The sequence below is a fragment of the Somniosus microcephalus genome, chromosome 2 (genome assembly GCF_052327205.1).
Source record: "Somniosus microcephalus isolate GS21.2 chromosome 2, FLI_Smic_1.0, whole genome shotgun sequence".
Classification (NCBI taxonomy): Eukaryota; Metazoa; Chordata; class Chondrichthyes; order Squaliformes; family Somniosidae; genus Somniosus; species Somniosus microcephalus.
The window spans coordinates 256,549,760-256,577,339 of record NC_140988.1 but is presented as its reverse complement, the minus strand read 5'-3'; the positions used below and the strand labels follow the sequence as shown (position 1 = coordinate 256,577,339).

Genomic DNA, 27,580 nt, shown 5'->3' with positions numbered 1-27,580 from the left:
AGATTGGACAGGCTGGGGTTGTTTTCTTTGGAACAGAGGAGGCTGAGGGGAGACTTCATTGAGCTGTATAAAATTATGGGGGGCCTAAATAGAGTGGATAGGAAGGACTTATTTCCTTAGCAGAGAGGTCAATAACCAGGAAGCATAGATTTAAAGTAATTGGTAGAAGTATTAGAGGGGAGTTGAGGAGAACCTTTTTCACCCAGAGGGTGGTGTGGGTCTGGAACTCACTGCCTGAAAGGGTGGTAAAGGCAGAAACCCTTATCACATTTAAAAAATACTTGGATGTGCACTTGACGTGCCGTAACCTACAGGGTTATGGACCAAGAGCTGGAAAGAGGGATTAGGCTGGATAGCTCTTTTTCAGCCGGCACAGACACAATGGGCCAAATGGCCTCCTTCTTTGCCCTAAATTTCTATGATTCTATAAGGAATTCATCAAAATTCTGCTGCAGAAAGTTCAACTGTAGATCATCTCCACGTCAAGGTCTAAAAATTAATCAAAAAGAGGTGAATAGTATCCCTTACGATAGAAGTCTAATTCTAGAACTGTTCTGTGAACCCAATCTGTCCCCTCCTCCCACCCCTTCACCACTATGTCTCAAAGGGAAATCATTAATGAAATTAGTATCTTCGCATTTTGGTCAGAACTTACTCAGAAAAGCTGCACACTATTCACCACTTTTTGATCAATTTTTAGAATTCGAACAAATCAAAAACAGAAATAAGCAGTAGGACACTCTGCATTTGTAAAGAGAAAGAACAGCTTACAAAGCTCAAACGTAAATAACCTGTCTTCCTTTTACATTAGCTGACATGTAGTTCCTGCATTTTCTGTTTTTAGTTGAGATTTCCAGCATTTGCAATTTTCTTTTTAATTTAGAATTACAACATATTAATTTATAGAAGGGAAAAAGGTTGGCCTCAAAGCAATGAGTTGGTGCGGTCCTTTTTAATTAAAATAAAATTTCTCTTGACATATTTCAGTTAAAACATCGACTGCAACTCTTTACCTCCTGGGAGCTGCAATCAGTTAGTAAATGCTCTGAGACCTGCTTCCCAAACTCATTTGTGGATAAAGCCGATAGTGATAATCTGCCGGTACCAGGAGTCCAGTCAATCACTCCATCTGTTAGTTAGACAGTCTCAATACATGCTTTCAGAAAATAATATTGATAATGTTGGAGTTGAGCTCTAGCTCTAAGTGTAACATTCATCCTCCGCAGCTCCCTCGACACACGCCAGTTCTCTCAGTGAGTTTTTTCCCCCCAAATTCAGCTAACAAGGTTTATCCTTGGAACCAGTTCCGTCTTTTACCGAGCAATCAGGTGGCATAAAAATAGGTATTCCCTGGAATTGGTAGACTTTCTTGCAGCTTTGCATTCGATGTTATATCGACACATTAGTAACCTGCACTTCACATTGAAAAGATCAAACCCCACTTATTTAGGATTTGCCGCCGGGGTGAATTCACCACAGGTTGAGATCGAACAGGACCTGAAACAGCTGGTGCATGGTTGAGTGGGCTGGGAACAGCTGGAGCAGGGGGCGGGGTCACAGGCACTGCTGGGCGAGCGGCTGGCCGCTTGGACCCGCTGTGCTGGGCACCCAGGGAGGTGAGCCAAGTCTGCAGCCTGCGCTGAAGATGAGCGGATCGGCGCACTTTTGTGGCGGCTACTCCAACGTGAAAGAGGAGCTGGTGGAAAGTTTCAGGTGCCCGAGGAAGACGGACGATGCGGACGAGGCTTACTGCTGCGGCTTCTCCGACCTCAAGTACTGCTGCAACGAGGCTGACAACTATTACCAATATCCGCATGGGTACATGTGGTCATTGAGGTAACCCGGGAAACTGGAGGAACATAGCCCGAAGGGGAGACTAGGCAAAGCGGCGGGATGAGGAGAGAGACTAGGGAGCGAAGGTGGGAAGGAGCAGGCGAAGAATGCGAAACCGAGGGAAGGAGATGAAAAGACAGCGCAGTGCAGCATATCGAAGTAGCATCTAGAGGCTGGGACTGACTGGTTGGAGCCAAATTGTCTGGAGCTTTCTGAGGTCTTGTAGTTTTACTATGCTTTTGGTAAACATCAGTCATGGGGAAAAGAGGAAGAAGAACTTGCAATTATATAGTAGGACATCCGACAACAGTTCGTAGCCAAATAATTAGTTTTGAAGTGTGGTTAACTGTTGTAACCTAGGCAAATACAGCAGCCAATTTTCACACAGCAAGGTCCCAGAAATAGCAATGAAAGGAATGTCCAGTTAATCTGTTTGTTGAGGGATGAACTTTGTGTAATCTTTTATGTCCACCTGAATTCCAAATTGGGCTCCGAAAGACAGCGGCCCAGATTTTGCGGTGGGTATGGTGGCATACTCTCTGAGTACGCTGTCATACCTCCTTTGAAATCCACAGCAAGTTCAGGATTTCGGCATGCACTTGTGCATGCACTAAATCCCGAACTTGCGGTCTGTCAACGTATGTGTTGCGAGGCCATCTGCACGGCCTACGACAAAGCAATTGCTGGCGCAGAGTTAGGCTATTTGCCTAACAACTGCCCAGCAATTGCGTATGGAAATGTTACAGTTGATGCAAACAGGCTCAGGGCCTGTTTGCATCAGCGTAAGGGGATACCTCAGGCATGTTTTAAACATTTTCATCTCGGAAATCATATAGTTTAATGGTATCAAATGAGTTTTTCTTGCTTCTGCAAATTATAAGAGTTTTAATAATGTTGATAAAATTATCAGCAAAATTAAAGTTTTAGTGAAGTTGGTGGAATTAAGCTAATTAGGAATTAAATTCCAATCCTGTAAATTGTAATTAAATCTGATTATGGGATTCCATTAAATCTGATTACAGGATTCCCTTCTGAAATATGTAAAATCTTATTCTGTTTTCTGATTGGAGGATCAGGCCCACGTGATCCCAGGTACGCTTTCCACACAGGCTGCGTCCCTGGGATCTGTGGGCCATTAAGCTGTCCTCCATTACGCAGCATCAGACTGCAAGTTTCTGCAGGAGGGCCGCCATCAGGTAGGTGTGGATTCTTTTTGCAGCTTGGCGGCGTACCTCCAGAGTTACGCCGCCGACCGCAATTTTTGGCCCATTACCTCCTTCAGTACTACACTGCAGTGTTAGCCTAGATTTTGTGCTGGATTACATTGTGGTCTTGAACCCATGCTCTTCCAACTCAGAAGTGAGAGTACTACCAACCGAACCAAGGCGACAATTGGTTGAGCCAGGGTGACAGTTTAACTGTTTTATTTGTGTCTAAGGCATTAAGTTGGCAGTAAGAATTGGTGAGGTTGGTCAAAACTATGAAAAATAAGGAGTTCAATATTACATGGGAGGACATCAGGAATCCAGACCCTTATTTATAGGTTTTATATTATAAATGCTAGGTGAGGTTAAGTAAATGAGCTTTTTTTGTGAAACCCTCAACTATTCCAATTTTGGACTGTTTCCCCCACCAACCTTCACCAACCATTTAAAAAAAAAACCTGCTTTTTATTTTTGGTAAAAGACAAAGGTGTGAAGTTTTTTAAAAGAATTTTGGCCCTATTCAGAATTCAACACTAGAGAGAAGTTTAGCTGGAAGCTAAGTAAATTAGCTTTTTACCCTTTAATTGGTACTTGTATGTAATGCAATAATTGGTGTATCTAAGCATGGTGATGTGTGAGACATGCATGATGTCCTTTCCTGGATCCAGAGTATCCAGAAGGAGTACACATGTATGAAGTATCGGAAGGTTGCATTGCTCAAGCAGAGAAGGGCTGAGCTTAAGCATCAGCTGATAACATTCTGCAACATATCAGAGAAAATATTGTTGGAATGGATGTTCCAGAAGGTGGTCACCTCACTGGTTTTGAGGAATAGAGAAGCAGAGGAATTAATGACCAAGCACAAGGAAGGCAGGAGGAAATAGGATGAGTTAGTCCAAGGGATTCCTTTGAGTCTTGATTCATCTAATAAGTATATTGTGCTGGATACCCATGAGGAGGACCATAAAGACAGCAAAGGTGAGGATAGCTGCAAGCAACACCATGGCACCATGGAGCAAGAGTGGTTTATGAGGAGAAATAACGAGCGATAGTTGTGGAACATTCCATTATTTTGGGACCAGATAGCCCTGTTTATTGCAGCTGCAACTTGGAGTCCTGAATGGCATGTTGGCTCCCAGTTGCCAGGGTAATGACATAAAACTTAGCGATCTTGCAAAGAGGAGTTTAGATCACTTCCAATGCCACACACTGAGCTGCTTATAGAGAGGAAGATTAGATGCATAATTGAGAGGCTTACAAAATAGAACAGAAGGGAGGGTTTGGGATTTCTGGGACATTGGGATAAATTCTGGGAAAAGCAAAAGCCCCTGCACAGAAAGGAAAATCTTCACCTGAACCAAAATGGTAAGAAAAATGGACTTGCATTTATATAGTGCATTTCATGACCTCAGGATGTCACAAAGTGCTTCACAGTGAATTAAGTACTTTTTGAAGTGTAGTCATTGTTGTAATATAGGGAAATGTCACAGCAATTTACACACAGGTTCTCACAAATGGCAATCAGATAAATGACCAAAAGTCTGTTATCAAACAAAATTGAACACCAAGCCACATAAGGGGATATTATGACAGATGAGCAAAAGCTTGGTCAAAGAGGTAGGTGTTAAGGAGCATCTTAAGGAAGGTAGAGAGGCAGAGAGGTTTAGCGAGGGAATTCCAGAATTTAGGGCCTAGGCAGCTGAATAGCACGGTTGCCAATGGTGGAGCAATTAAAATTGGGGATGCGCAAGAGGCCAGAATTGGAGCTGCACAGTGATCTCGAAGGTTTGTAGGGCTGGAGGAGGTTACAGAGATAGAGAGGTTGAAGCTCTGGAGGGATTTGAAAACAAGGGTGAGGATTTAAAAATTGAGACTTTGTCAGAGAGGGAACCAGTGTAGATCAGCAAGCACAGAGGTGATGGGTAGACGAGACTTGGTGCGAGTTAAGATACAGGCAGCAGAGTTTTGGCTGAGCACAAGTTTATGTAGGGTGGAAGCTGGGAGACCAGCCTGGAGAGCATTGGAATATTCAAGTGAATTAGCCTGACATCAGTAGTAGGGAAAATGCTAGAATCTATTATTAAGGACGTGGTAACAGGGCACTTAGAAAATAATAATAGGATTGGGCAGAGTCAACACAGATTTATGAAAGGGAAATCGTGTTTGACAAATCTGTTGGCATTTCTTGAAGTTGTAACTAGCAGAATAGATAAGGGGGAACCAGTGGACGTGATGTATTTGGATTTTCAGAAGGCATTCGATAAGGTGCCACACAAGAGGTTATTAAACAAAATTAGGGCTTATGGGATTGGGGGTAATATACTAGCATGGATTGAGGATTGGTTAACGGACAGAAAACAGAGAGTAGGAATAAACGAGTCATTTTCAGGTTAGCAGGCTGTAACTAGTGAGGTACCGCAAGGATCAGTGCTTGGGCCTCAGCTGTTCACAATCTATAGCAATGATTTGGATGAGGGGACCAAATGTAATACAGGTAGACTATCCTTTATCCGAAAACCTCGGGACCAGCCGAGTTTCGGATAAAGGAGAATTTCGGATTTCGGAAGGTGGGTCGGCGGGGGTCCGCGGGGGGGTCGGCGGGGGGTCGTGCGCACGACTTACGCTGACGCTCAGCGTAAGTCAGTCGGGGTCGGCAGGGGTCGGGGCCGGCGGGGGGGTCGGCGGTTGTCGGGGCCGGTGGGGTCCGCGGGGGGGTCGGCGGTTGTCGGGGCTGGCGGGGTCGGCGGTTGTCGGGGCCGGCGGGGGGGTCGGCGGTTGTCGGGGCTGGCGGGGTCGGCGGTTGTCGGGGCCGGCGGGGTCCGCGGGGGGGGTCGGCGGTTGTCGGGGCCCGCGGGGGGGTCGGCGGTTGTCGGGGCCGGCGGGGTCCGCGGGGGGGTCCGCGGTTGTCGGGGCTGGCGGGGTCGGCGGTTGTCGGGGCCGGCGGGGGGGTCGTGCGCACGACTTACCCTTTATCCGAACTTCCGAAACCGGAACCCTCTAAAAACCGAAGGTTTTTTCGTTCGTACGCACGACTTACGCTGAACGAAAAAAACTTCGGTTTTTAGAGGGTTTCGGTTTTCGGAAGTCCGGATAAAGGGTAGTCTACCTGTATATCCAAGTTTGCTGGGTGGGAATGTAAGTTGTGAGGAGGATGCAAGGAGGCTTCAAGGGGATATAGACAGGCTAAGTGAGTGGGCAAGAACATGGCAAATGGAATATAATGTGGAGAAATGTGAAGTTATCCACTTTGGTAGGGAAAATAGAAAAGCAGAGTATTTTTTAAATAGTGAGAGATTGGGAAATGATGGTGTTCAGAGGGACCTGGGTGTCCTTGTACACGAATCACTGAAAGTTAACATGCAGGTACAGCAAGCAATTAGGAAAGCAAATGGTATGTTGGCCTTTATTACAAGAGGATTTGAGTCCAAAGATGTGCGGGTTAGGTTGATTGGCTATGATAAAATTGACCCTTAGTGTTAGGGGGATTAAATACATGGGGTTACGGGGATAGGGTGGGATATGTGTTGGTGTAGGGGTTACGGGGATCGGGTGGGATATGTGTCGGTGCAGGCTCGATGGGCCGAAATGGCCTCTATCTGCACTGTGGGGTTTCTGTGATTCTGTGATTCTGTGAAAAGAGTAAAGACGTCTTACTGCAATTATATAGGGCCCTGGTGAGACCACACCTGGAGTATTGTGTACAGGTTTGGTCTCCTTACCTAAGGAAGGATATACTTGCCATAGAGGGAGTGCAACAAAGGTTCACCAGACTGATTCCTGGGATGGGGGGATTGCCCTATGAGGAGAGGTTGAGTAGACTAGGCCTATGTTCTCTAGAGTTTAGAAGAATGAGAGGTGATCTCATTGAAACATACAAAATTCTTACAGGGCTTGACAGGGTAGATGCAGGGAGGATGTTTCCCCTGGCTGGGGAGTCTGGAACCAGGGGTCACAGTCTCAGAATAAGGGGTCGGCCATTTAGGACTGAGATGAGGAGAAATGTCGTCACTCAGAGGGTGGTGAATCTTTGGAATTCTCTACCCCAGAGGGCTGTGGAGGCTCAGTCATTGAGTATATTCAAGATAGAGATCGATAGATTATTGAATATTAAGGGAATCGAGGGATATGGGGATAGTGCAGGAAAGTGGAGATGAGGTAGAAGATCAGTCATGATCTTATTGAATGATGGAGCAGGCTCGAGGGGCCAAATGGCCCACTCCTGCTCCTATTTCTTATGTTCTTATGTGCTAAGTCTAGAGATAACAAAGGCATAGATGAGGGTTTCAGCAGCAGATGAGCTGAGGCAGGGTCGGAGTCTGGTGATGTTATGGAGGTGGAAGTAGGCAGTGTTGGTGATGGAGTGATGAAGCTCACCTTGGGGTCAAACATAACACCAAGTTTGCTAACAGTCTGGCTCAGCTTCAGCCAGTTGCCAGGGATGGAAACAGTGGTCAGGGAACGGAGTTTGTGGCAATGGCTTCAGTCTTCCCAATATTTAGTTGAAGAAAATTTCTGCTCATCCAGTATTGGATGTCGGACAAGCAGTGTGACAAATTGGAGAAAGTGGAGAGGTCAAGAGAGGTGGTGGTGAGATAGAGCTGTGTTGTCAGCGATCATGTGGAACTTGATGTGTTTTCAGATGCTGTCGCCGATGGGCAGAATGTAGATGTGAAATAGAAGGAGGCCAAGGATAGATCCTTGGGGGACTCCAGAAGTACCGGTGCAGGAGTAGGCAGAGAAGCCAGTGATTCTCTGGCTACGATTAGATAGATAAGAATGAAACCAGGCAAGGGCAGTTCCACCCAACTGGACAACGGAGGAGAGATGTTGGAGGAGGATGGTATAGTCAACTGTGTCGTAGTCTCCAGATAGGTCGAGAAGAATGAGGAGGCTTAGTTTACCATGGTCATAGTCACATAGAATATCATTTGTGACTTTGATGAGAGCCGTTTCAGTACTGTGGCAGTGGTGGATACCTGATTCGAGGGATTCAAACATGGAATTGTGGGAAAGATGGGCACGGATTTGGGTGATGACAACACGTTCAAGGAATTTTGGAGAGGAAAGAGAGGTTGGAGATGGGGTAGTAGTTTGCAAGGAAAGAGAGGTCAAGGATAGGTTTTTGAGGAGAGGGGTGATGACGGCTGTTTTGAAGGGGAGGGGGACAGTACCTGAGGAGAGGGAACAGCTAACAATATCAGCTAACATGGGGCCCAGGAAGGGAAGCTGGGTGGTTAACTGTTTGGTCGGAATAGGGTTGAGGGAAGCAGAAGGTGGGTCTCATGAACAAGATGAGCTCGGAGGGAGCAAGGCAGGAAATGGGATAGAATCTAGAGAAAGATGTGACTTCGGGGCTAGGGCAGGGCAGAACATTAGCGCAAGTTTGGCTTCGTGGGTGAGGGGAAGGGAGGGAAGCAGCAGAGGCAGCTGAAAGGATGGTCTCTTTCTTTGTCCATGAGATCCTCGCACTTGTTGTTGGAGGTGAGGGTGGAGGAGGCACAAGAGGGTGGTTTAAGAAGACGGTTTGTGGTGAAGAGAAGCTGGGGGTTATCTTTGCATTCCAGGATGATCTTTGAATAGTGAACAGTTTTAGCAATGGAGAGCAGGACCCGATAGTGCTTTATGTGGTCCAGCCAGATCTGGTGACGTGACATCTGTAATACTATCCTAGATAGCTAGCTCACCGCCACAAATTACAGCTCATTCAGAATGCCATATCCCACACTTTCACCTGCATCAAGTCCTACACTTTATCTGTCAAGTTCCACTGGCTTTCTGTAGCCCAGTGAACTCACTTTTAAGATTCTTGCCCTTCCACAACCTGGCCCCACCCTACCTCTGATCTCATTTAACCGTATGTTCCCATATATTCTCTCTGCTCCTGGTTCCTTGCTCCCTTCACTCCGGCTTCAGTGGCTGCCCTTCAGCTACTATGCTTCTGTTGTCTAATAAGCTCCCTCTATCTCTCCCTTTCCCTTCTCACTTTAAAAAGCCTCCTAATATCTCTCTAAAGCTCACACTAACATTTCTGTTATCTCCTTTTCTTGCTGCTAATAGCCCATTCTTTTGTTTCCATCCTGACCTTAAAGGGTTTGTGATGCCATCAGATTTCTGTATTTGCTGACTAACTAGCACATTGGGGGTGAGTTTTTCAATGCGGACGTGATGGAGGCGGGACTGCTGCTTGTCGGGTTTTAGTCCCGCCTCCATCGATGTCCGGCCAACCCACGCTATTTTCCCTTGATTGACCTTGATTGACCAGCGGGCTTAGCAGGCCAATTAAGGGAAAGCTGGTGACAGATGAATTGTCATCGTTTGACAGCTTTGAGAAGCTGTCAAACGCTGACAATCTCTGTTCTTTGGTGAGTCCTTGCACTCAAGACTCACCAAACCTCTTTCTTGAGCCGAAATCAGATGGCTGTTGTATCAGAGAATGCAGCAGCCATTCTGTCATCTCTGCCGTGGAGATGAGGCAGCTCCGCAGCCTAAATGGATGAAGCCTGGAGAAAGAAGCAAAGGTAAGTAATCTTATTAAAACACTTTAGACTCACCTCACACACTTACCTCTCCACACTTGCACTCATCGCTCACCTGCACACAGGACATTTCGGCCCCTCCGACCCCTGCAGACCCACTGCTCGCCTCGCTGACCCTGGCGAGGTTCGGAGCCGTCAGGAAGCCCACACTTCAGGGCTCAAACTAGGGATTAGCCAAAAAACTGCCTGTTAACTACCTGTTAACTGGCAGTTCATTGGCACTAATCCCCTTCCTGCCTCGAGGAGACGGGACCTGGCGCGGGTTGGGTACCCACCATCTGGGAAGATGGCATGTGGGCGGGTTGGGGGCGGGATGGGTACCCGCTCCCAGATTCTGCCATTTTCCCAACAGTCCCACCTCCATACTCGCCTCCCCAGGGCTGGGAAAATTGCTCCCATTATTTTTGTTGCTGTATAATAATTTTTTTTTAAATTCTTTAGTGAGAGCACTGTTTTCCTTTGGGTGGCTGACACTTTTTTAACAAAAGGTTAGGACCGGGTCTTCATAAGAACATAAGAATTAGGAGCAGGAGTAGGCCATATGACCCCTCGAGACTACTCCGCCATTCAGTAAGATCATGGCTGACCTTCGACCTCAACTCCACTTTCCCTGTCCCTCAATTCCCCTAGAGTCCAAAAATGTATCTATCTCAGCCTTGAATATACTCAACGATTCAACATCCATAGCCCTTTGGGATAGAGAATTCCAAAGATTTACAACCCTCTGAGTAAAGAAATTCCTCCTCATCTCAGTCTTAAAAGGCCGACCCCTTATCCTGAGACTATGCCCCTAGTTCTAGACTCTTCAGCCAGGGTAAATAACCTCTCAGTATCTACCCTTTCAATTCTCCTCAGAATCTTATATGTTTCAATGAGATCACCTCTCATTTTTCTAAACTCGACAAAGTATAGGTCCAATCTACTCAATCTCTCCTCATAGGATAACCCTCTCATCCCAGGAATCAATCCAGTGAACCTTCGTTACTGTTACGTCCGTGTGTAACTGAGACACGGACTGCAGGAGTTTGTTATAACAGGTGTTTACTGAGCGGAGACAAAACTGGAACTACGATACAAAGTTACTACACAGGCTTATATACAGGGGTGGTCACTACTGGTACTGCAGTATACAGGGGCTACAGAATATAGTTCCTTCTTCAAAGTACATACACTACAATTCCTCCCCTTTTAGCTAAACAGTACATAACATTCGATTAATAATTAAATAACATATTTACAATTACAGTTGCTATACACATTAGCTGATGTTAAGCAATTATAAATTCAGTCTTTGAGGAGGCTTCCTGATTCTGTCTGGATAACGCCTCTTTGGGGTATCAGGTTCTTCTGGCAAAGTTGATTCGGGATCAACGTCGTTGTTTGGTTCGTCTGCTTCCAATATCACCGATTCTGAGGTAGATGCAATTGGTACTTCGGTTTCATCACCAGGTGTATCGGATCGTGGTGTGGATTTGACGTTTTCCAGTGACTCTAGAATCTGGTCAGCATGGCGTCTTACAATGCTCTCTCCAACGTCCACGGTATACATTAGAGGTCCCTGCCATGTGCAGATCGTTCCTGGCTGCCATTTCTCTGTGCGGTAGTCCCAGGCCAAAACTGGTTGACCTATCTTAAAACTCCTGGTCGGCCTTTCATTCATATTCTGAAACTGCCTGTTCTCCACATCTCTTCTGATGTTTGGCTTAACCAAATCCAAGCGGCATCGTAGTCTTCGATTGAAGAACATCATGGCTGGAGTTTGGTTGGTAACCGCATGTGTCGCATTCCGGTAGGCAAACAAGAAGTTATCCACCTTGTGTTGTAGGGGTATGTCTTCATTACCCATTGCCTTGATAGCCTTCTTGAATGTTTGAACGAACCTCTCAGCCAATCAATTGGTGGCTGGATGATATGGGGCGGATGTGTAATGCTTAACACCATTGTTCTTTAAGAACCTCCAGAACTCTTCAGACACAAACTGTGGTCCATTGTCGGAGCAAATCTGTTCAGGCAGCCCATTTCTGGTGAATATGGTTCGTAAGACTGTGATAGTTTTTTCTGTGGTGGTTGAGGACATTTTTATTACCTCTGGCCACTTTGAATGTGCATCCACCGCAATTAAAAACATCGAGTCCATAAATGGACCAGCAAAATCAACGTGCACCCTTTGCCATGGAGATGAGGGCCACTCCCATGGATGTAGAGGGGCTTTTGGTGGGGCGTTTTGGACCTTCTGGCATCCTGTACAGCTCTTGGTCATCTCTTCGATTTCTCTATCGATTCCCGGCCACCACACAAACGCTCTGGCTAAGTTCTTCATTTTTACCCCTCCCAGATGACCCTCATGAAGCTCATTGAGCACTCTATCCTTCAATTTGGGTGGAATTACTACTCTGGATCCACACATCAAGGTTCCTCGGCACACTGACAGCTGTTCTCTTCTCGGCGAGAATGCTGGCAACAGTGGTTCGCCATGTGCTGGCCATCCCTTCACCGTTAAATCATAGACCCTGGAGAGTGTCGGGTCATTTCGTGTTTCCTTTTCTATGTTTGCCTTCGTCACAGGTAGACATTCGACTATGGTCGAGTGGAATATCTCCACAGGATCCACTGCAGGTGCTTCTTCCACCGTCGGCAACGGTAGGCGCGACAATCCATCAGCATTCCCATGCTGTTTAGTTCCTTTGTACTCGATGTCATATTGGTGTGCCCCTAGGAAAAGGGACCACCTCTGTAGCCGTTGTGCTGTCATTATCGGGACGCCCTTCTGAGGGTTGAAAATGGAGACAAGAGGTTGATGATCAGTTAGTAGAGTAAATTTCTGACCGTGCAGGTAGTGATTGAACTTCTTCACCCCCCACACCAGGCTGAGGGCCTCTCTGTCAATCTGGGCATAGTTACGCTCGGCTGAAGTTAACGAGCGTGACGCAAAAGCTATCGGTCTCTCTAAACCATCAAGGAATTTATGTGACAGTACCGCTCCAATGCCATAGGGAGACGCATCACACGCCAGTCTTATCGGTAGTGATGGGTTGTAGTGAGCCAATACTTCTCTTGAAGCGATTCGGTCTTTACTCTTCTGAAAGGCCGGCTTACATTCATCGCTCCATTTCCATGCTACTCCAGTTTGTAGTAGGGCGTTCAGTGGGTGCAGAATTGTGGACAAATTCGGCAAAAACTTATGGTAGTAATTCACCAATCCGAGGAATGATCTCAGTTGCGACACATTTTCAGATGCTGGAGCCTTAACTACCGCTTCAATTTTGTCAGGGGACTTATGTAACCCCTCTTCATCAATCAAGTGGCCACAATACGATATCTGTTTCTTAAAAAACTCGCAATTGGGGCGATTGGCTCGTAGCCCATGTTCTCTTAGTCTAGTGAGCACCTGCTCTAGGTTGGCAAGGTGTTCACTGTCATTTTCACCTGTCACTAGGATGTCGTCCAAGTAACACTGAGTCCCCGGAATCCCTTGCAGGACTTGTTCCATCGCTCTTTGCCATATCGCCGGAGCTGATGCTACTCCGAATACCAGTCGATTATACTGGTAAAGACCTTTGTGAGTGTTTATCGTGAGATACTTCCTAGAGGATTCTTCAACCTCCATCTGCAAATATGCTTGTGCTAGGTCAATTTTTGTAAAACGCTTCCCTCCAGCTAGTGCGGCAAAAATATCTTCTATCCTCGGGAGAGGATACTGTACTGTGTGAAGGACTGGGTTCACCGTCACCTTGAAATCCCCACAGATGGGAACCTTCCTTGGCTCCTCAGACTTATTGTTTAATGTTTTCTTCATGACAGGAATGATGGGTGTCGCCCACTCACTCCAGTCTACCTTAGATAACATGCCTGCATTCTCCAGATTCTCCAGCTCTGCCTCGACAGCTGGGCGAATCGCATACGGTACCGGTCTTGCTTTGAAAAACTTGGGAATTGCATCCTCTTCTATTTTTATCGAGGCGGTTACGCCTTTAAGAGTTCCCAGTTCTTGTTGAAATACCTCTTTAGCATTAGCTAAGATTTTTGACAATCGTCCAGGTGTGACGTCGTCATCCTTTTTACCAGCCACCGTCAGTGCCTGAATGGAGTGCCAGTCTAAACTTATCTTTCTGATCCATTCACGTCCCAATAATGGTGGTCCACCATCTTGCAGTATGTACAGATACAATTTCTGTATATCCTTGCCGTTGTATTCGACAGGCACCCTTATTTTCCCTCTGGGGTATACTTTCTGCCCCGTATACGTCTTCAAGACAATGGATGTGTCTTTCAAGGGTATGTGTGAGAATAGCCGCTCGTAGTCTCGTCGATTCATGACGGTCAGGGCTGATCCTGTATCCAATTCCATTTTGACTTGGGACCCTGCTATCGTGAGGGTGACCCAAATGGTTTGGTGATCCTCTTTTGCGATTACGTTGTGAAGTTTGAGACAGCTTAGTCTCTTGTTCCTGGATTCCCTATCGCTCTTCTGGTCTTCGGAACTACTGTCCGTCATCTTTTGTACTTTCCTGTACTGTTCCTTCGTAGCCTTTTTGTTGTCGTTAGTCTTCTTCCCTGACCTGCAAACTAGTGCAATGTGTCCCATCTTTCCGCATTGCCTGCATATTTTGTCCTTGGACCAGCAGTCCTTCTGGTCATGGGTTGTTCTGCCGCAGCGATAACATTTTTCAAATCCCCGTGTCATTTCATGGGTGCCGTATTCCTGTGGCTTTTGCTGTATTTCCGCAGCTCCCCTTGCTGCTGCTTCATACGATACTGCCACGTTGAAAGCCTTATCTAGCGTCAGCTCTTTCTCTGAGAGTAACCTCTTCTGGGTTCCTTCACTCAGGAGTCCACAGACAAATTTGTCCCGTAGGGTATCTGCCAGTCCTGCTCCGAACTGACAGTGCTTTGATAGCTTGCGTAGTTCCGTAAGGTAATCAGCATTGCTCTCATCTTTATGCTGATTTCTCTTGTGGAATTTAAATCTTTCTGCTATCAGCAGCGGTGTAGGATTTAGGTGTTCCTGTAGGATATCAACAATTTCGTTAAAACTCTTCGCCATCGGTTTGGCTGGAGTGATCAGGTTCCGCAATAGGCCGTACGTTCTTGCGCCCATTAAGTTTAGTAATACCGATGCCTTTTTCTCCGGCTACTTCATTTGCCTTGCAATATACTTCAACTCTTTCCACATACGTGGTCCAGTCTTCTATTGCATTATCGAAGGCAGTGATATTGCCAATCTTCGGCATCTTGGAGATCTAAGATGGTGCCTCCCATGCTTTGCCTTCTTCCCCGATTGAACAAAATGCGCCTCCCACGCTTTGACTTCTTCCCCGCTGGATTAAGATGGCGCCTCCCGCGCTTTCTGTCTTCTCTGCTGCTGCTAGCGCTGTTGCTGGCGTTTTTATGCCTTGATGGCGACGCCCTATGGTCTTCGCGCACTTCCCCCCGCGCTGCTGCTAACGCCGCTCTCCGCGGTCCCCGTGGCAAACTGCAGCTCCTCGCGGCTTTCTGCGCTTCTAATTTATTTTATTTCAATTACTGTTCCCGTCATCAGAGCAAACCCTACGGGACACTTTCCTCCCTCTTCTCGGGTCTGTACGCTGCCCGGCTTCGTAGCACTGGCCGCGCCCTGTGTGCTCCACCCTCTCTCTCTCCTCTTCCCGACAACGCTGCTCGGCCCCGTTGAAAAGCCATCCGATCGAGCTCTAGCCTGCCGCAGCCCAGGAAGGATCAGTGTACTACCTGCCACCAGCCCGATTAGCTGGAACACCATAGACAGGATAACCAAGCCCCACTCTCGACAGCCTCTCCTGCAAATCTTCGAATTCGATGAATCAGAGGCGGTTGCCCAGGGTCGACGCCCGTTTCTTCTGTGTTTTTTTTTCTTTTCTTCCTTCTGGCCTCGACTAACAACTTCGCTTCAGGGATGGATCCCCATGAGGTGGTGCAGAACTGTAGGTAAGTTCGGATCTGTTCGTCGCCAGTGTTACGTCCGTGTGTAATTGAGACACGGACTGCAGGAGTTGGTTATAACAGGTGTTTACTGAATGGAGACAAAAGTGGAACTACTATACAAAGTATACTACACAGGCGTATATACAGGGGTGGTCACTACTGGTACTGCAGTATACAGGGGCTGCAGAATATAGTTCCTTCTTCAAAGTACATACACTACAGTTACACCATCTTTAAGGCAAGTATATCCTTCCTCAGATAAGGAAAGGTGCACAGTACTCCAGGTGTGTTCTCACCAAGGCCCTGTACTATTGCAGCAAGACTTCCTTACTCTTGTACTCCAACCCTCTAGCAATAAAGGCCAACATGCCATTTGCCTTCCTAATTGCTTGCTGTACCTACATGCCAACTCTCTGTGTTTCTTGTACGAGGACACTTAAATCTCTCTGAACACCAAAATGTAATAGTTTCTCACCATTTAAAAAATATTCTGTTTTTCTCTTCTTCCTACCAAAGTGAATAACCTCACATTTCCCTACATTATACTCCATCTGCCACCTTATTGCCCACTCACTTAACCTGTCTATATCCCTTTGCAGACTCACAGCTTACTTTCCCTGTCCTCCTCACAGCTTACTTCAGGGTAGGTCAGTGTTTGTTGGAAGCCCCCCACACAGAAATATTTGAGAAATCTCTGCCAACATTTATCCCTCAACCTATCCCACTAACACAGATTATCGGGCCATTTATCTCCTTGCTATTTGTGGAACATGGTTGTGTTCAAATTAGCTGCTGAGTTTCCCTAAGTTACAATCTTGACTACATTTCAAAAATGATTCATTGGCTAAGCACCTTGGGACCTTTTACTGCATTAAAGGTGATATATAAATGCAAGTTGTTGTTATGTAGTGCTTTGGGATGTCCTGAGATGTAAATTCAAGTTCTCTCTTCTTTATTATATACGTTCCTGGTTTTGACTAGAAACTTAGGAAACATTTACAATTGCAATATTTTTGTGAAGTTAATTATGTTTCAATTCTACTGCCAAGCAATCTGATCCATGAATATATTAATAAAAGCAGAATTTACAGGATAAAAGAGTGATCTGAAATATTCAGAAATCAACTAATAATGCTGCAATATAAATGATGCAGTCACCATGCTGCAGATTTCCAATTTATATGTGAAGAAAGAATGGAGGAGAAAAGATAACCATGATTACATTTGCTAAAAATAAATTGGTCATTGCCTTCTTATTTGTATTGCTCAATCAGTTTTCAATCTACTGAGCTAATTTGTCATTAATCCCATGAGCCCTAATCTTTCCCATAAGTCTAATCTGGAAATTTATCAAGTACATTCTGAAAACACCACTAGATTATAGTGACTGAATTGCTTTCATCATCTTCTAATTTAGTACCATCCTCAAAGAATTCCAGTAGATTTGTGAGGCATGGCTTCTGAAGCCAACTTTTTTACGGCAGCTTTCCAGAAAATGCATTTAACCATCCTCACCACTTGGACGTGTTCGACTAAATAATATTCAGGTTGAGTTTGGAGGAAATGGATGCATTTAATTATAATTATTATTGACTGTCTACTTGTCTTCTTTTGTTTAGTATAGGTGCAATGGTGGGATTAGGAATTGCTGCCCTTGTTTTACTGGCATTTGTCATCAGTGCCTTTGTGCTGTGCTACTTATTTCTCTACACTAAACCCCAAAGATTAGATTCTGGTCTCAGGCTGCAGAACCTCACAACGTCTCCAGTGCAAACAAGTAAGGCTAAATTCATAAATGCTTAAGTACTTCTGACGCACTATATATGTTTGTAATGCTTCCTGCTGCAAGTCCAAAAATATTTAGCTTATACTCATAGTGTAAATATTTTCTTTTTTTCCCCTAATATTTATCCAAGCTGTTTCCTCTCCTTTCTTAATCTTTTGGCTTTCTGTAAATCATTTCAATACAGAGTAAATATCTTATTGGTAGATGTTCCAGTTGTCATTTCATTTCATATGTAGTATTTAAGAGTTAGGTTTATTGCACTTCAGTTGTGTTAACAGTGCTAAATTGCACCAACTAATGGAAACGTTGAAAGCTTATCCTTTTTAAAACTATGAAACCCATCCTAATGACCACCATTGTGACTCACATCAGCTAACTTTTACAGATGGTTCAGCCTCAATTTTCCGTATTGTTGTGCCGAATTTTTGGGTGGTGCACTGGATCCATGCCCACTTTTGTACCTGCTATCATTTCCAATGAATAGTGAAAGCCCCCATTTTATAGGGAGTTATATGGGTGCAATTGGATATTGGCGACTCCTGCCACTTTCTAAAAATGGAGTGCCGATATTTTGCCACAGTTGCTAGACTTTACAATTAAAGGAGAAGTGGATTTGAAGAGCCCAATAGGTACTTTTATGATTTCCAGAAAACTTAGGTCTTATGCAATTTGAGTTTTTTGTTCTGCTTGTTCCCTCTGTTATGGGGTTTACCATTAACTCCTTTCCCAGTTGCACAAAGGGCACCATGAATTTCTCATTGGGAATCCCTCTGTATATTTGTTTCTTGGAGGAACAGAGGGAGGCCAGACTGATTGGGCTGTACTGAAGGCTCATGCCACTCGCCCATTATCAGCCACCTCCCACCCCCCCCCCCCACCTCCCTGCACCCCCCCACCCCCAACACCTGAATATACAGACCGAGGTGCTCCTACCTCCTGTTGTCCCATGAATATTGCTTTGGGAGGCTGCTCTTTACAAAAGAAACGATCACTGAGTTGTGCCACCTGATATATAGCCCACCCCTAACACAGGCACTGCAATGCCAATGGCTGTAAAGGTCGGAAGTGTCCTGGACGTTTATGCTACAGGGCTTTTCCAGGCTGTGGTTGTGAATATTACTAACATGAATCAATTGGCTGTGCAGAGATGTATTGTTCCCTAAAGCAAGCTATTTCATCCACTTTCCCATGGACATCTAGCAACATATGAGGGCATTACAATTTTATAATGTCAGGATTCCTTAAGGCCCAACAAATCATAGATTTGGACCCATTTGATTACATATGCACCCTTGATCAATGCCACTGCCTACATCAACTGAAAAATATTCCACTCTCAGTATGCAGCTCGATTGCGATCAGCAGCAGTGTATCATGCAAGTAAATGTGCACTTCCCTGCCAGCTGCTATGATGTTTTCATTTTAAGGCAATCCAGCATGCCAGCACTCTTCTATCCCGAAGGGAAGTCTCAGTATGGCTCCTGGGCTATCCGCTGCAGCCATGGCTGATAACACCTGTAGATTTTCCCAGGACACGAGCTGAGCATTGTACACACACCAGAGTCGTCATGGAGCACGCGATTAAAACTTTGAAGGTATCAGGTGCCTGGAATATGCTGTGTATGGGTCTTCAGGATCATGTTTATGTCCTGCCTTCTGCACAGCCTTGCATTACAATGAGGCCTCATCATAAAGGCACCTAAGGGCAGCAGGTGATCAGCCGGAGGAGGAGCAGCAGCAGGTAAAAGATACTGAGAAAACTTGCTACTGACTACAAAAGACATTCGTGCTGCTCTAATGAAGGAGTTCACTTGACTTCTGCATCTGGACACTGCATTAACAGTTCTCGCATTCATAACTCCTGATTTCAAAACTGGCCAAAAACAATGTCTGCATGCAGAACTACTTTAATGCAACCATCATTTTAATGAAACCCTATAGTATGTGTATGCGCCAAGTGCTTCCTTGGTGCCGTTGTGTAAAGTGTAAACTCTTAAGCTTAGTCTAGTGCTCTTCAGTGGTAGGAATTTGTGAAGTTGCTGGTGGTAGTGTGTCATTATGACCCTCGTGATTGAGGTGGCTCTCGTCACTCCTTCGGTGGAGTTGCTGCAGGTGGTGTCTCTTCTGCTACCTGGCCAACCTGGCCCTGTTTCCTTGCTGCCACATGTTCAGGTATCAGAGAGGATTGGCTGGAGGACATGCATGAGCTGCTATCCTAAGAGACAACACCAGCATCTGAGCACATTCCGTCATGCTACTAATATTGGGCACTGGCTCATCGTGGGCACTGACCTGCAGAAAAGCAAAACCAAAGAGATCGGTAAAGCCCTCCCTCACCGTTGTCTGTAATTAGCCGTTAAGCCTGTCCAAATGGAAGAGGCAGCCTGTTACATTGTTATAGTATCACATCGTTAAATGGAACTACTTTGGTATGGTGTAGTTATATTGCTATGTGGCACACTGTGCACGGGCAGTGCACAGTGCAGCGTCGGACATCTTGTATCACTCCGCACCATGCGGCAGCACAGAAACAAGGCAAGAATACAGCTAGTAAAAGCAGTAACTAAAAATGAGCTAAAAGTGTCTGTATTATTTATAGTATAAGAACACAAGGAGACACAACATGGTGGCAGCGGTATAAGTGAGTAAAAATTTGTGCAATACAAACTACGAATAAGACGAAAAGTGATTTTATGAGCTGATTGTGAGTGCCGATGTCTGCGGTGATTTGAGAGTGAATCGTACGGGAAACTAAAATGACGACTGTGCAAATGCAACCCCTCATGAACTGGGAAGCCGACGATATAGTAGAAGCATTCCGCAAGTTCAAACAGAAATGTGAGCTTACATTCAAAAGCTTCCTGAAGGGCGCTACCAACGAGGAAAAGGTTAGTTACATTCTGTTGTGGACAGGAGAAAAAGGTCTAGATTTGTATAATAGCTGGAGTTTGACTGAAGAGGAAAAGGAAAACCCTGCGACAATTTTTGATAAATTCAGCAACCATCTAGAGCCTAAATCCAATCACCGTATACACAGATACAAATTCCACAGTCTAAGACAGGAACCCGGTGAAACAGCTGAAAATTTCCTGACAAGGCTGAGAAATGAAGCCAGCAAGTGTAAATTTAAGGAAATGGAAGAAAGGCTTGTGGACCAACTAATATGGGGGTCAGCGCATGTAGAGGTACAAAAAGCCCAGATAGGAAAAGAAAAGCTCGGAATAACAGAGGCTGTAGATACTGCAAGAGCTCATGAAGCCATGAAGCAGCAAATGAAAATGCTGATTTCTCAAACGGCTGACATGCGGACGGCTTCTGAGACGGACAACAGAGTGGATGCAGTGAGAGAAAAGTACAACACACAAAGACATGCACATGACAACGGGGGAAACATGTGCAGAAATTGTGGAAGACCGCACGATTACACAGACGAGGAAATGTCCAGCATATGGAACAAGCTGCAATGCATGTGGCAAACTAAACCACTGGGAAAAGAGGTGTAGAACGAAGAAAGAAGGAACATACATCAAAAACAAAGGCGGACAGCAGAACCAAAGAAAGAAACACAATATCCATGCCATGGATGAGCAGGATGATGATGATGATCACAACAATGCACTAAACATCGAAACCATAAAGATACAGCTTCACGAGATGTCCAGAGCGGAAAATACTCCAAAGAGAGAATTGCACACCATCATCCAAATCAAAAAAGATCAAAGGTCGGCCCAAAACCATCAACTTAAAGTTGAAGCTGGACACAGGGGCTCAGAGCAACATTCTTCCATTGAGACTACCAGCAGATCTTTCCCGAAAACCTGAGAGAAGATGGCTACCCGAAAAATGGTTGTTTAAAGGCAAGTAATGTTACGCTGACAGCATACGGGGGGAGTGAGATTAAACAACTCGGAATAACCTTTATCAAAGGGACACATAAAAGAAAGAACATCAACTGCATGTTCTATGTCACCGACACTGAGGGGCCAGCGATCCTGGGATTAAACAGCTGCGAGAAGTTGAGATTGATCTCAGTGCATCACGAGCTGACGGAAACGCCACTGAAGATAGACAGCAACACCCCACTGGAGAACCGCCCACAAATCAAGAGTAAAAAAGACTTGATAGACATGTATCCGGAATGTTTCGATGATACAGTGGGATGTTTCGGAGATTTCCAATACCACATCACCATCGATCCAGAGGTAAAGCCCGTTATCCATGCTCCACGAAAAATACCCATTGAGCTGAAGACAAAGCTTGAAAGAGAGCTAAAGGAGATGGAAGAAAAGGGAGTGATCGTAAAGGTCACTGAACCCACAGACTGGGTAAACTCAATTGTGGTACGAGAAAAGCCAAACGGGCGTCTCAGAATATGTTTGGACCCCAAATATCTAAACCAGGTGATAAAGAGGGATCACTATCCCACCCCAATGCTAGAGGAGATTACGCCATCACTGGCCGGAGCCAAGGTTTTCTCAAAACTAGATGCCAGAAATGGATATTGGAACGTGAAGTTGGATGAGGAATCAACAACACTGACAACATTCAACACACCATTTGGGCATTACAAATTCCTGCGGCTACCATTCGGGCTAAAGGTCAGTCAAGATATCTTTCAACAGAAAATAGACAAGACATACAGAGGCTGTGAAGGAGCTATAGGAATAGCTGATGATATTCAGATCTATGGAGCAGATGAAAGAGACCATGACATGCACCTACATGAGGCCATGGAGAGTACCAGGAAGGCTGGCATCAAGTTAAATGCAGATAAGTGCATAGTTAAAGTCAAGGAATGCCAATTCTTCGGTATGATTTATACACCAGAGGGAGTCAAGCCAAATCCAGAGAAGATTGTGGCGATTGCTGAAATGAAACCACCCAAAGACAAGAAAGAGCTAAGGAGTTACCTCGGCTTGGTCCAATACATGAGTTCTTTCATCCCACACATGTCGGAACATACAACAAATCTCAGAGAGCTATTGAAAGAAGACGCCGAATACCAGTGGTCTGAATCACATGAAAGGAATTTCAAACAACTTAAAGAACTGCTGTGCAAAGAAACAAGTCTGTCATATTATGACAGAAGAAAACCAGTCACTCTGCAAGTAGACGCTTCTACCAGAGGACTAGGGGCAGCTCTGATGCAGGAAGGAAAGCCGATAGCTTTCGCATCAAAGGCCTTGACGTCAGCTGAGACGAGATACACCAACATAGAAAGAGAACTATTAGCAGTAGTGTACGGATGCGAGAAATTCCATACATACCTATATGGCAGGCGATTTACAATAGAGAGTGACCATCATCCACTAGACCAGATCTATAAGAAGAATCTGTGCAAAGTGCCTTCAAGACTGCAAAGACTACTTCTAAGGATCCAAAGCTATGACTTCACGCTTAAATATAAGCCAGGAAAGGAAATGGTGCTAGCAGATGCGTTGTCTCGATTGTCACCATATGAGAAACACGAGGTGGAGGATCTAACAGTAAAAATCCACCACCTAGCGAGTGTTACCCTTACAAAGCTCAGTCAAATCAGAGATGAGACTAGCAAAGATGAGGAGTTGCAACTACTCACACAACAAGTAATACAGGGGTGGCCAGAGAGAATCCAGCAGGTACAGGCGACAATTCGTCAATACTGGACGATTAAAGACGATATTGCAGTAGAAGACGGTATTCTCCTTGCTGGATCAAGGATCATCGTGCCAAAGACGATGCAGACACAACTTCTTCATCTCATACATGAAGGCCACATGGGAATGGAGAAATGCAAGCTGAGAGCCAGATCAGCTGTACACTGGATAGGCATGTACAAAAATATCGAACAGATGGTCTCTGCATGTGGTATATGCCAGAAATACAGAAATGCACAACAGAAAGAGGAGATGATACCTAGTGAAATACCGTCAAGACCATGGCACACTGTTGGGGCAGATCTCTTCATGTGCAATCAAGAATGGTATCTCATAGTGGCAGATTACTATTCCAAGTTTCCTTTTGTGAGAAGGATGAAAGACTTGAGAGCCACAACTACCACCAGGATTGCAAAGAGCTTGTTTGCTGAACAAGGAATCCCAGAAAAGGTAATCTGTGACAATGGAACCCAGTTCACATCGAGTGAATTCAGAGCTCTGGCAGAAAAGTATGGGTTCAAAATAGTAACATCATCCCCACGTTTCCCAAGGGGACACGGGTTCATCGAAAGACAGATCCAGACTGTCAAGAGAACTCTCATCAAAAGTAGTGAGATGGGGGAAGACCAAGACCTTGCCCTCCTATCACTCAGATCAACACCACTGAAAGCAGACATGAATACACCTGCGGAATTACTGAATGGGAGGAAGTTTAAGACTACACTACCAGCAAAAATACATCCTCCCCAGGACCAGGAGGACTTCAGACAAAAGCTGGCAGAAGCACAAATCGTAGGAAGTAAACATTACGATAAACATGCAAAGACGCTACCAGAATTGCTGAATGGACAATCAGTGCATGTGCAAGGCCCGGTGTTGAAAACCTGGAATCCAGCCAAGGTCATTGGAAAAGCTGATACTCCAAAATCCTACTTTGTAGAGACTGAACCTGGTAACCAATACAGACGGAACAGACTCCACATCAGACCTTCACCTGAACTGGATAAGCAGCAGGCAACATTGACAACACCAGCTACCACAAGCAGGAGAACACCAGAAACAAGAGCTACAAATCAAACAACCACGAGCGTGCACACTCCAACTCCAAAGGCGACAGCAACAACAACAACGAGAGCAGAACACACCAAAACACCGCAGAGAGGAATGGTCACCACCAAATCCACAAGATGGAGGGACAACATCCAACCACCTGAGCGATATCGTGAATAAAAAAAAAACTCACGATTCTTTGTAGTTGATAATAATAGTTTAGATATAATATTTGTTAAATTAAATTGTTAAATTTCATGTTTTCGTTTTTTGAGAAAGAGGGATGTTACATTGTTATAGTATCACATCGTTAAATGGAACTACTTTGGTATGGAACTACTTTGGTATGGTGTAGTTATATTGCTATGTGGCACACTGTGCACGGGCAGTGCACAGTGCAGCGTCGGACATCTTGTATCACTCCGCACCATGCGGCAGCACAGAAACAAGGCAAGAATACAGCTAGTAAAAGCAGTAACTAAAAATGAGCTAAAAGTGTCTGTATTATTTATAGTATAAGAACACAAGGAGACACAACACAGCCCTCTCCAATCTGGTATCCCACCACTCCCTTGGTTTCCAGGCAGCAGTCTGAGCATCCATGGCAGATGAACAGAATATCCTTGGGCCTCTTCTACAGATGTCCTTGAAGCTATCACATGCTCCAGGGTGGACTGCGTTTCTAAAAAGCAATCCATCAGGGTACCAGAGATGCAGGTAGTAAACTCCTTCACTAGACCTGCCATTTTTCACATTATGTGACAACGTCCCTAGTGCCTACACATGTATTTGAACCTTTGCAAGCGTTTATCTGTTATTTTTTATGCCTATGACCATTAAATTGTTTTTTAACGCAAGTATGGGTCATTCTTAATATTTTAGTATGCATAATTCATTTAAAAGATTAGAAACAAGAAGTTAAGAGTCAGATTTTTACTGATAATCCTATTAGATTAGCTAATTCTTTATAAAGACTGCAGTAGCAGTGATTTATAGTTACATAATTGAGAACAACACTAATTGTGCACATTTCTATGACTTTTTAAATTATAACAAATATTGATTTAGTTTTTTTGCAAATGTTGTAATAGGTAGGTCTGTTTGGAAATCACAAACAACATTCTATAATCAAAGGCTTACTGAGAATTTCAGTTAATCTGCACTTTATTTCTTTGTTGGAGTATCTTTTATTAAGGTTACACAGGTTCAGTGCCTCTAAAAGCACCGAGAACCAGAACAATAACAAATAGCATTAGAGCTGCTCTAAATGATGTGCACCTTATTTAGCAAGTGAGTTAAGGTGGAGTATATAATGAGGTAAAAATCCTCTCAACCCCAAAATTTGATGGCATATTTCTTCTGCTAAAGACTGGGGGTTGATTTCTGACAAACAAGATGGAATCTATTAACATTGATCCAAGGTTGCTCTTACCAGATAATAGTTTGTAATGCATGGATTAAATTATTTTGTACATAAATAATTTTGTATTGTAAAAATGAAAAAAAAAGGCATCTGTGAATTTAACCTAATTCCATGTAAGTGACCTTTGATGCTTGGATATGATGCAGCTGTGTACTAGATGTTATGTAATTTGCACCTCTACAGCATTCATGTCCAAAACAATAATTGCAAGTGATAATCATACTCGGCTTTTGGTTTTGGCTCATACATTGTACAGTAACCCATGCCTTCTTTGCAGGGAAAAAGAAAAAGAAACAAGGGATCTCGGAAACAACACTGCACACATCATCAACAAGAGCCCCACCATCCATTGCAAATGGAATTGCTCACAGTATGACAACAGTAATAGAGACTGAAGTTGCAGCAACCAGAATCTCATAAGTTAGTTTAAGTAAAATAAGGAAGTATTGCATTTTAATGTAATCGTTAAGCCTATTTTACTAAGAGCAAAAATACAAAAGTTGACTATCTTATTATCTGTTTGTCAAATACAAAATAATTGAGGATTGGTGTTGTTGTAAGTACATGAAGTGTATGTATTAAACAATGTTAGGAACAAATGACGTATAACTTTTTAAGTGTGTGTGGTTTATGAGTTCTTTTGTTCTGTGTCAAACTTAAAAATAAAAGTATTTACACAGCAAATAGACTATGAGGAAAAGAAAATAATTCAGCATCCATAGAATAAAACATGTTCTGGATTCAGAATGATGGCAGAATAGATGCTCAAAATCATGTATTTTAATAAGATTTTTATATAAATGTTCTAACAATATTCCACTAATTGAGTTAAGCAGTCAACATTCCCCAAATAGAGACATATCATATACCCTGGATCAGGTAAGAAATTTGACCTGGAACATGCTGATGGATTTATTTTTTGATTCTGTATAAGGTTCAGACATAAGACATTAAGGGGGAAAAATTCAGTTGGTTTGCGCCTCCCATTAGTGCCTTAAGAGGGCGCTAATGGAGCGCAAAGCAACTAGCGCCCGGGCGAGGCGATATCTGCGCCTCTCGCGGAATTGACCGGACATATTGCGGCAGCGCTAAACAATACCGCTCGATCTCCCGCGCACGTAGATCTTGATGTCATTTGAGCGTGCAACGCCCTTGTGGCGCCCCGGAACAGGAATTGAGTGGCGCCCCCCCTCCTTTTCATCTGGCGCAACCAACGACAGGTAGACTGGAACACTTCCCAGTCGCTGTGGGGCTGGGGGAGCGCTATTTAAAGGAGGCCTCTTCCTGGCTTTTTCTGTGGTAGCCATTTTTGCACCACTCGTTCTGAGAGAGAGAGATTTTGTGAGAGAGAAAAGAAAAAGAGAGACTTCTGCATTGAGTCAACACTGTCTGAAGTAGTTTTGGCTTCTGACCATAACTTTGCAGGTACTTTGGTTTATGACCTTCATTACTTTGATTGCCAAGATACTATGGGGGCTGCACTGATTGGGGGCGTCGTCCTGCGTCATCAGATTCGGAGGGCACAGAGACAGAGGGAAAGTGGCAATCATGGCCAGATGGAGGAGGGCCAACAGGCCTCTGTACAGGAGACCTTACCCTCCCAGGGTATTTCGCCAACAATTCTCCTACATTAATATGTCTGAGGAGCAGTGTTTGCGAAGGCTGCGCTTCAGCAAGGAGGTGGTCACTGAGCTCTGCCACTTGCTGCAGCCAGATCTGCAGCCTCAACTGAGGAGCAGGACATCTCTGTCGGTGGCAGTGAAGATAACAGTGGCTCTGAACTTTTATGCCACCGGCTCATTTCAATCAGCTACTGGGGACATCGCCAATATCTCCCAGTTCGCGGTGCATTGCTGCATCTGTCAGGTCACAAATGCCCTCTATAAAAGGAGACGAGAGTACATCTCTTTCCCCATGACCCCGGACAAGCAGCAAGAACGCGCAATGGGCTTTGCTAGGATAGCGGGCTTCCCCATGGTGCAGGGCGCCATTGACTGCATGCATGTGGCTTTGCGTGCTCCGCATGAGAATGCCGAGGATTTCCGCAACCGAAAGGGGTTCCATTCCTTAAACGTTCAGTTGGTCTGTGACCACAGACAGCTGATGCTCGCTGTCAATGCCCACTATCCTGGCAGCAGCCACGATGCATTCATCCTGCACCAGACTACTGT

The 27,580-nt window shown here is 44.8% G+C and overlaps 1 protein-coding gene across 1 annotated transcript; it reads left to right on the top strand.

Annotated features, from left to right (window-relative positions):
• The first annotated feature begins 1,520 nt into the window (after positions 1 to 1,520).
• Positions 1,521 to 26,079, top strand: LOC147123344 (protein shisa-like-2B). The gene is made up of 3 exons (XM_086004341.1): positions 1,521 to 1,836; positions 17,134 to 17,291; positions 25,687 to 26,079. Exons 1-3 carry the CDS (start codon positions 1,646 to 1,648, stop codon positions 25,827 to 25,829), a joined length of 492 nt encoding a protein of 163 aa, XP_085860467.1. The 5' UTR covers positions 1,521 to 1,645; the 3' UTR covers positions 25,830 to 26,079.
• The last annotated feature ends 1,501 nt before the right edge of the window (positions 26,080 to 27,580 follow it).

Coding starts and splice junctions, on each gene's coding strand:
- LOC147123344 (XM_086004341.1), top strand. CDS start 1,646: ATGAGCGGATCGGCGCACTTTTGTGGCGGCTACTCCAACGTGAAAGAG. Junction 1,837..17,133: donor GGGTACATGTGGTCATTGAG/GTAACCCGGGAA, acceptor TCTTTTGTTTAG/TATAGGTGCAATGGTGGGAT. Junction 17,292..25,686: donor AACGTCTCCAGTGCAAACAA/GTAAGGCTAAAT, acceptor CCTTCTTTGCAG/GGAAAAAGAAAAAGAAACAA.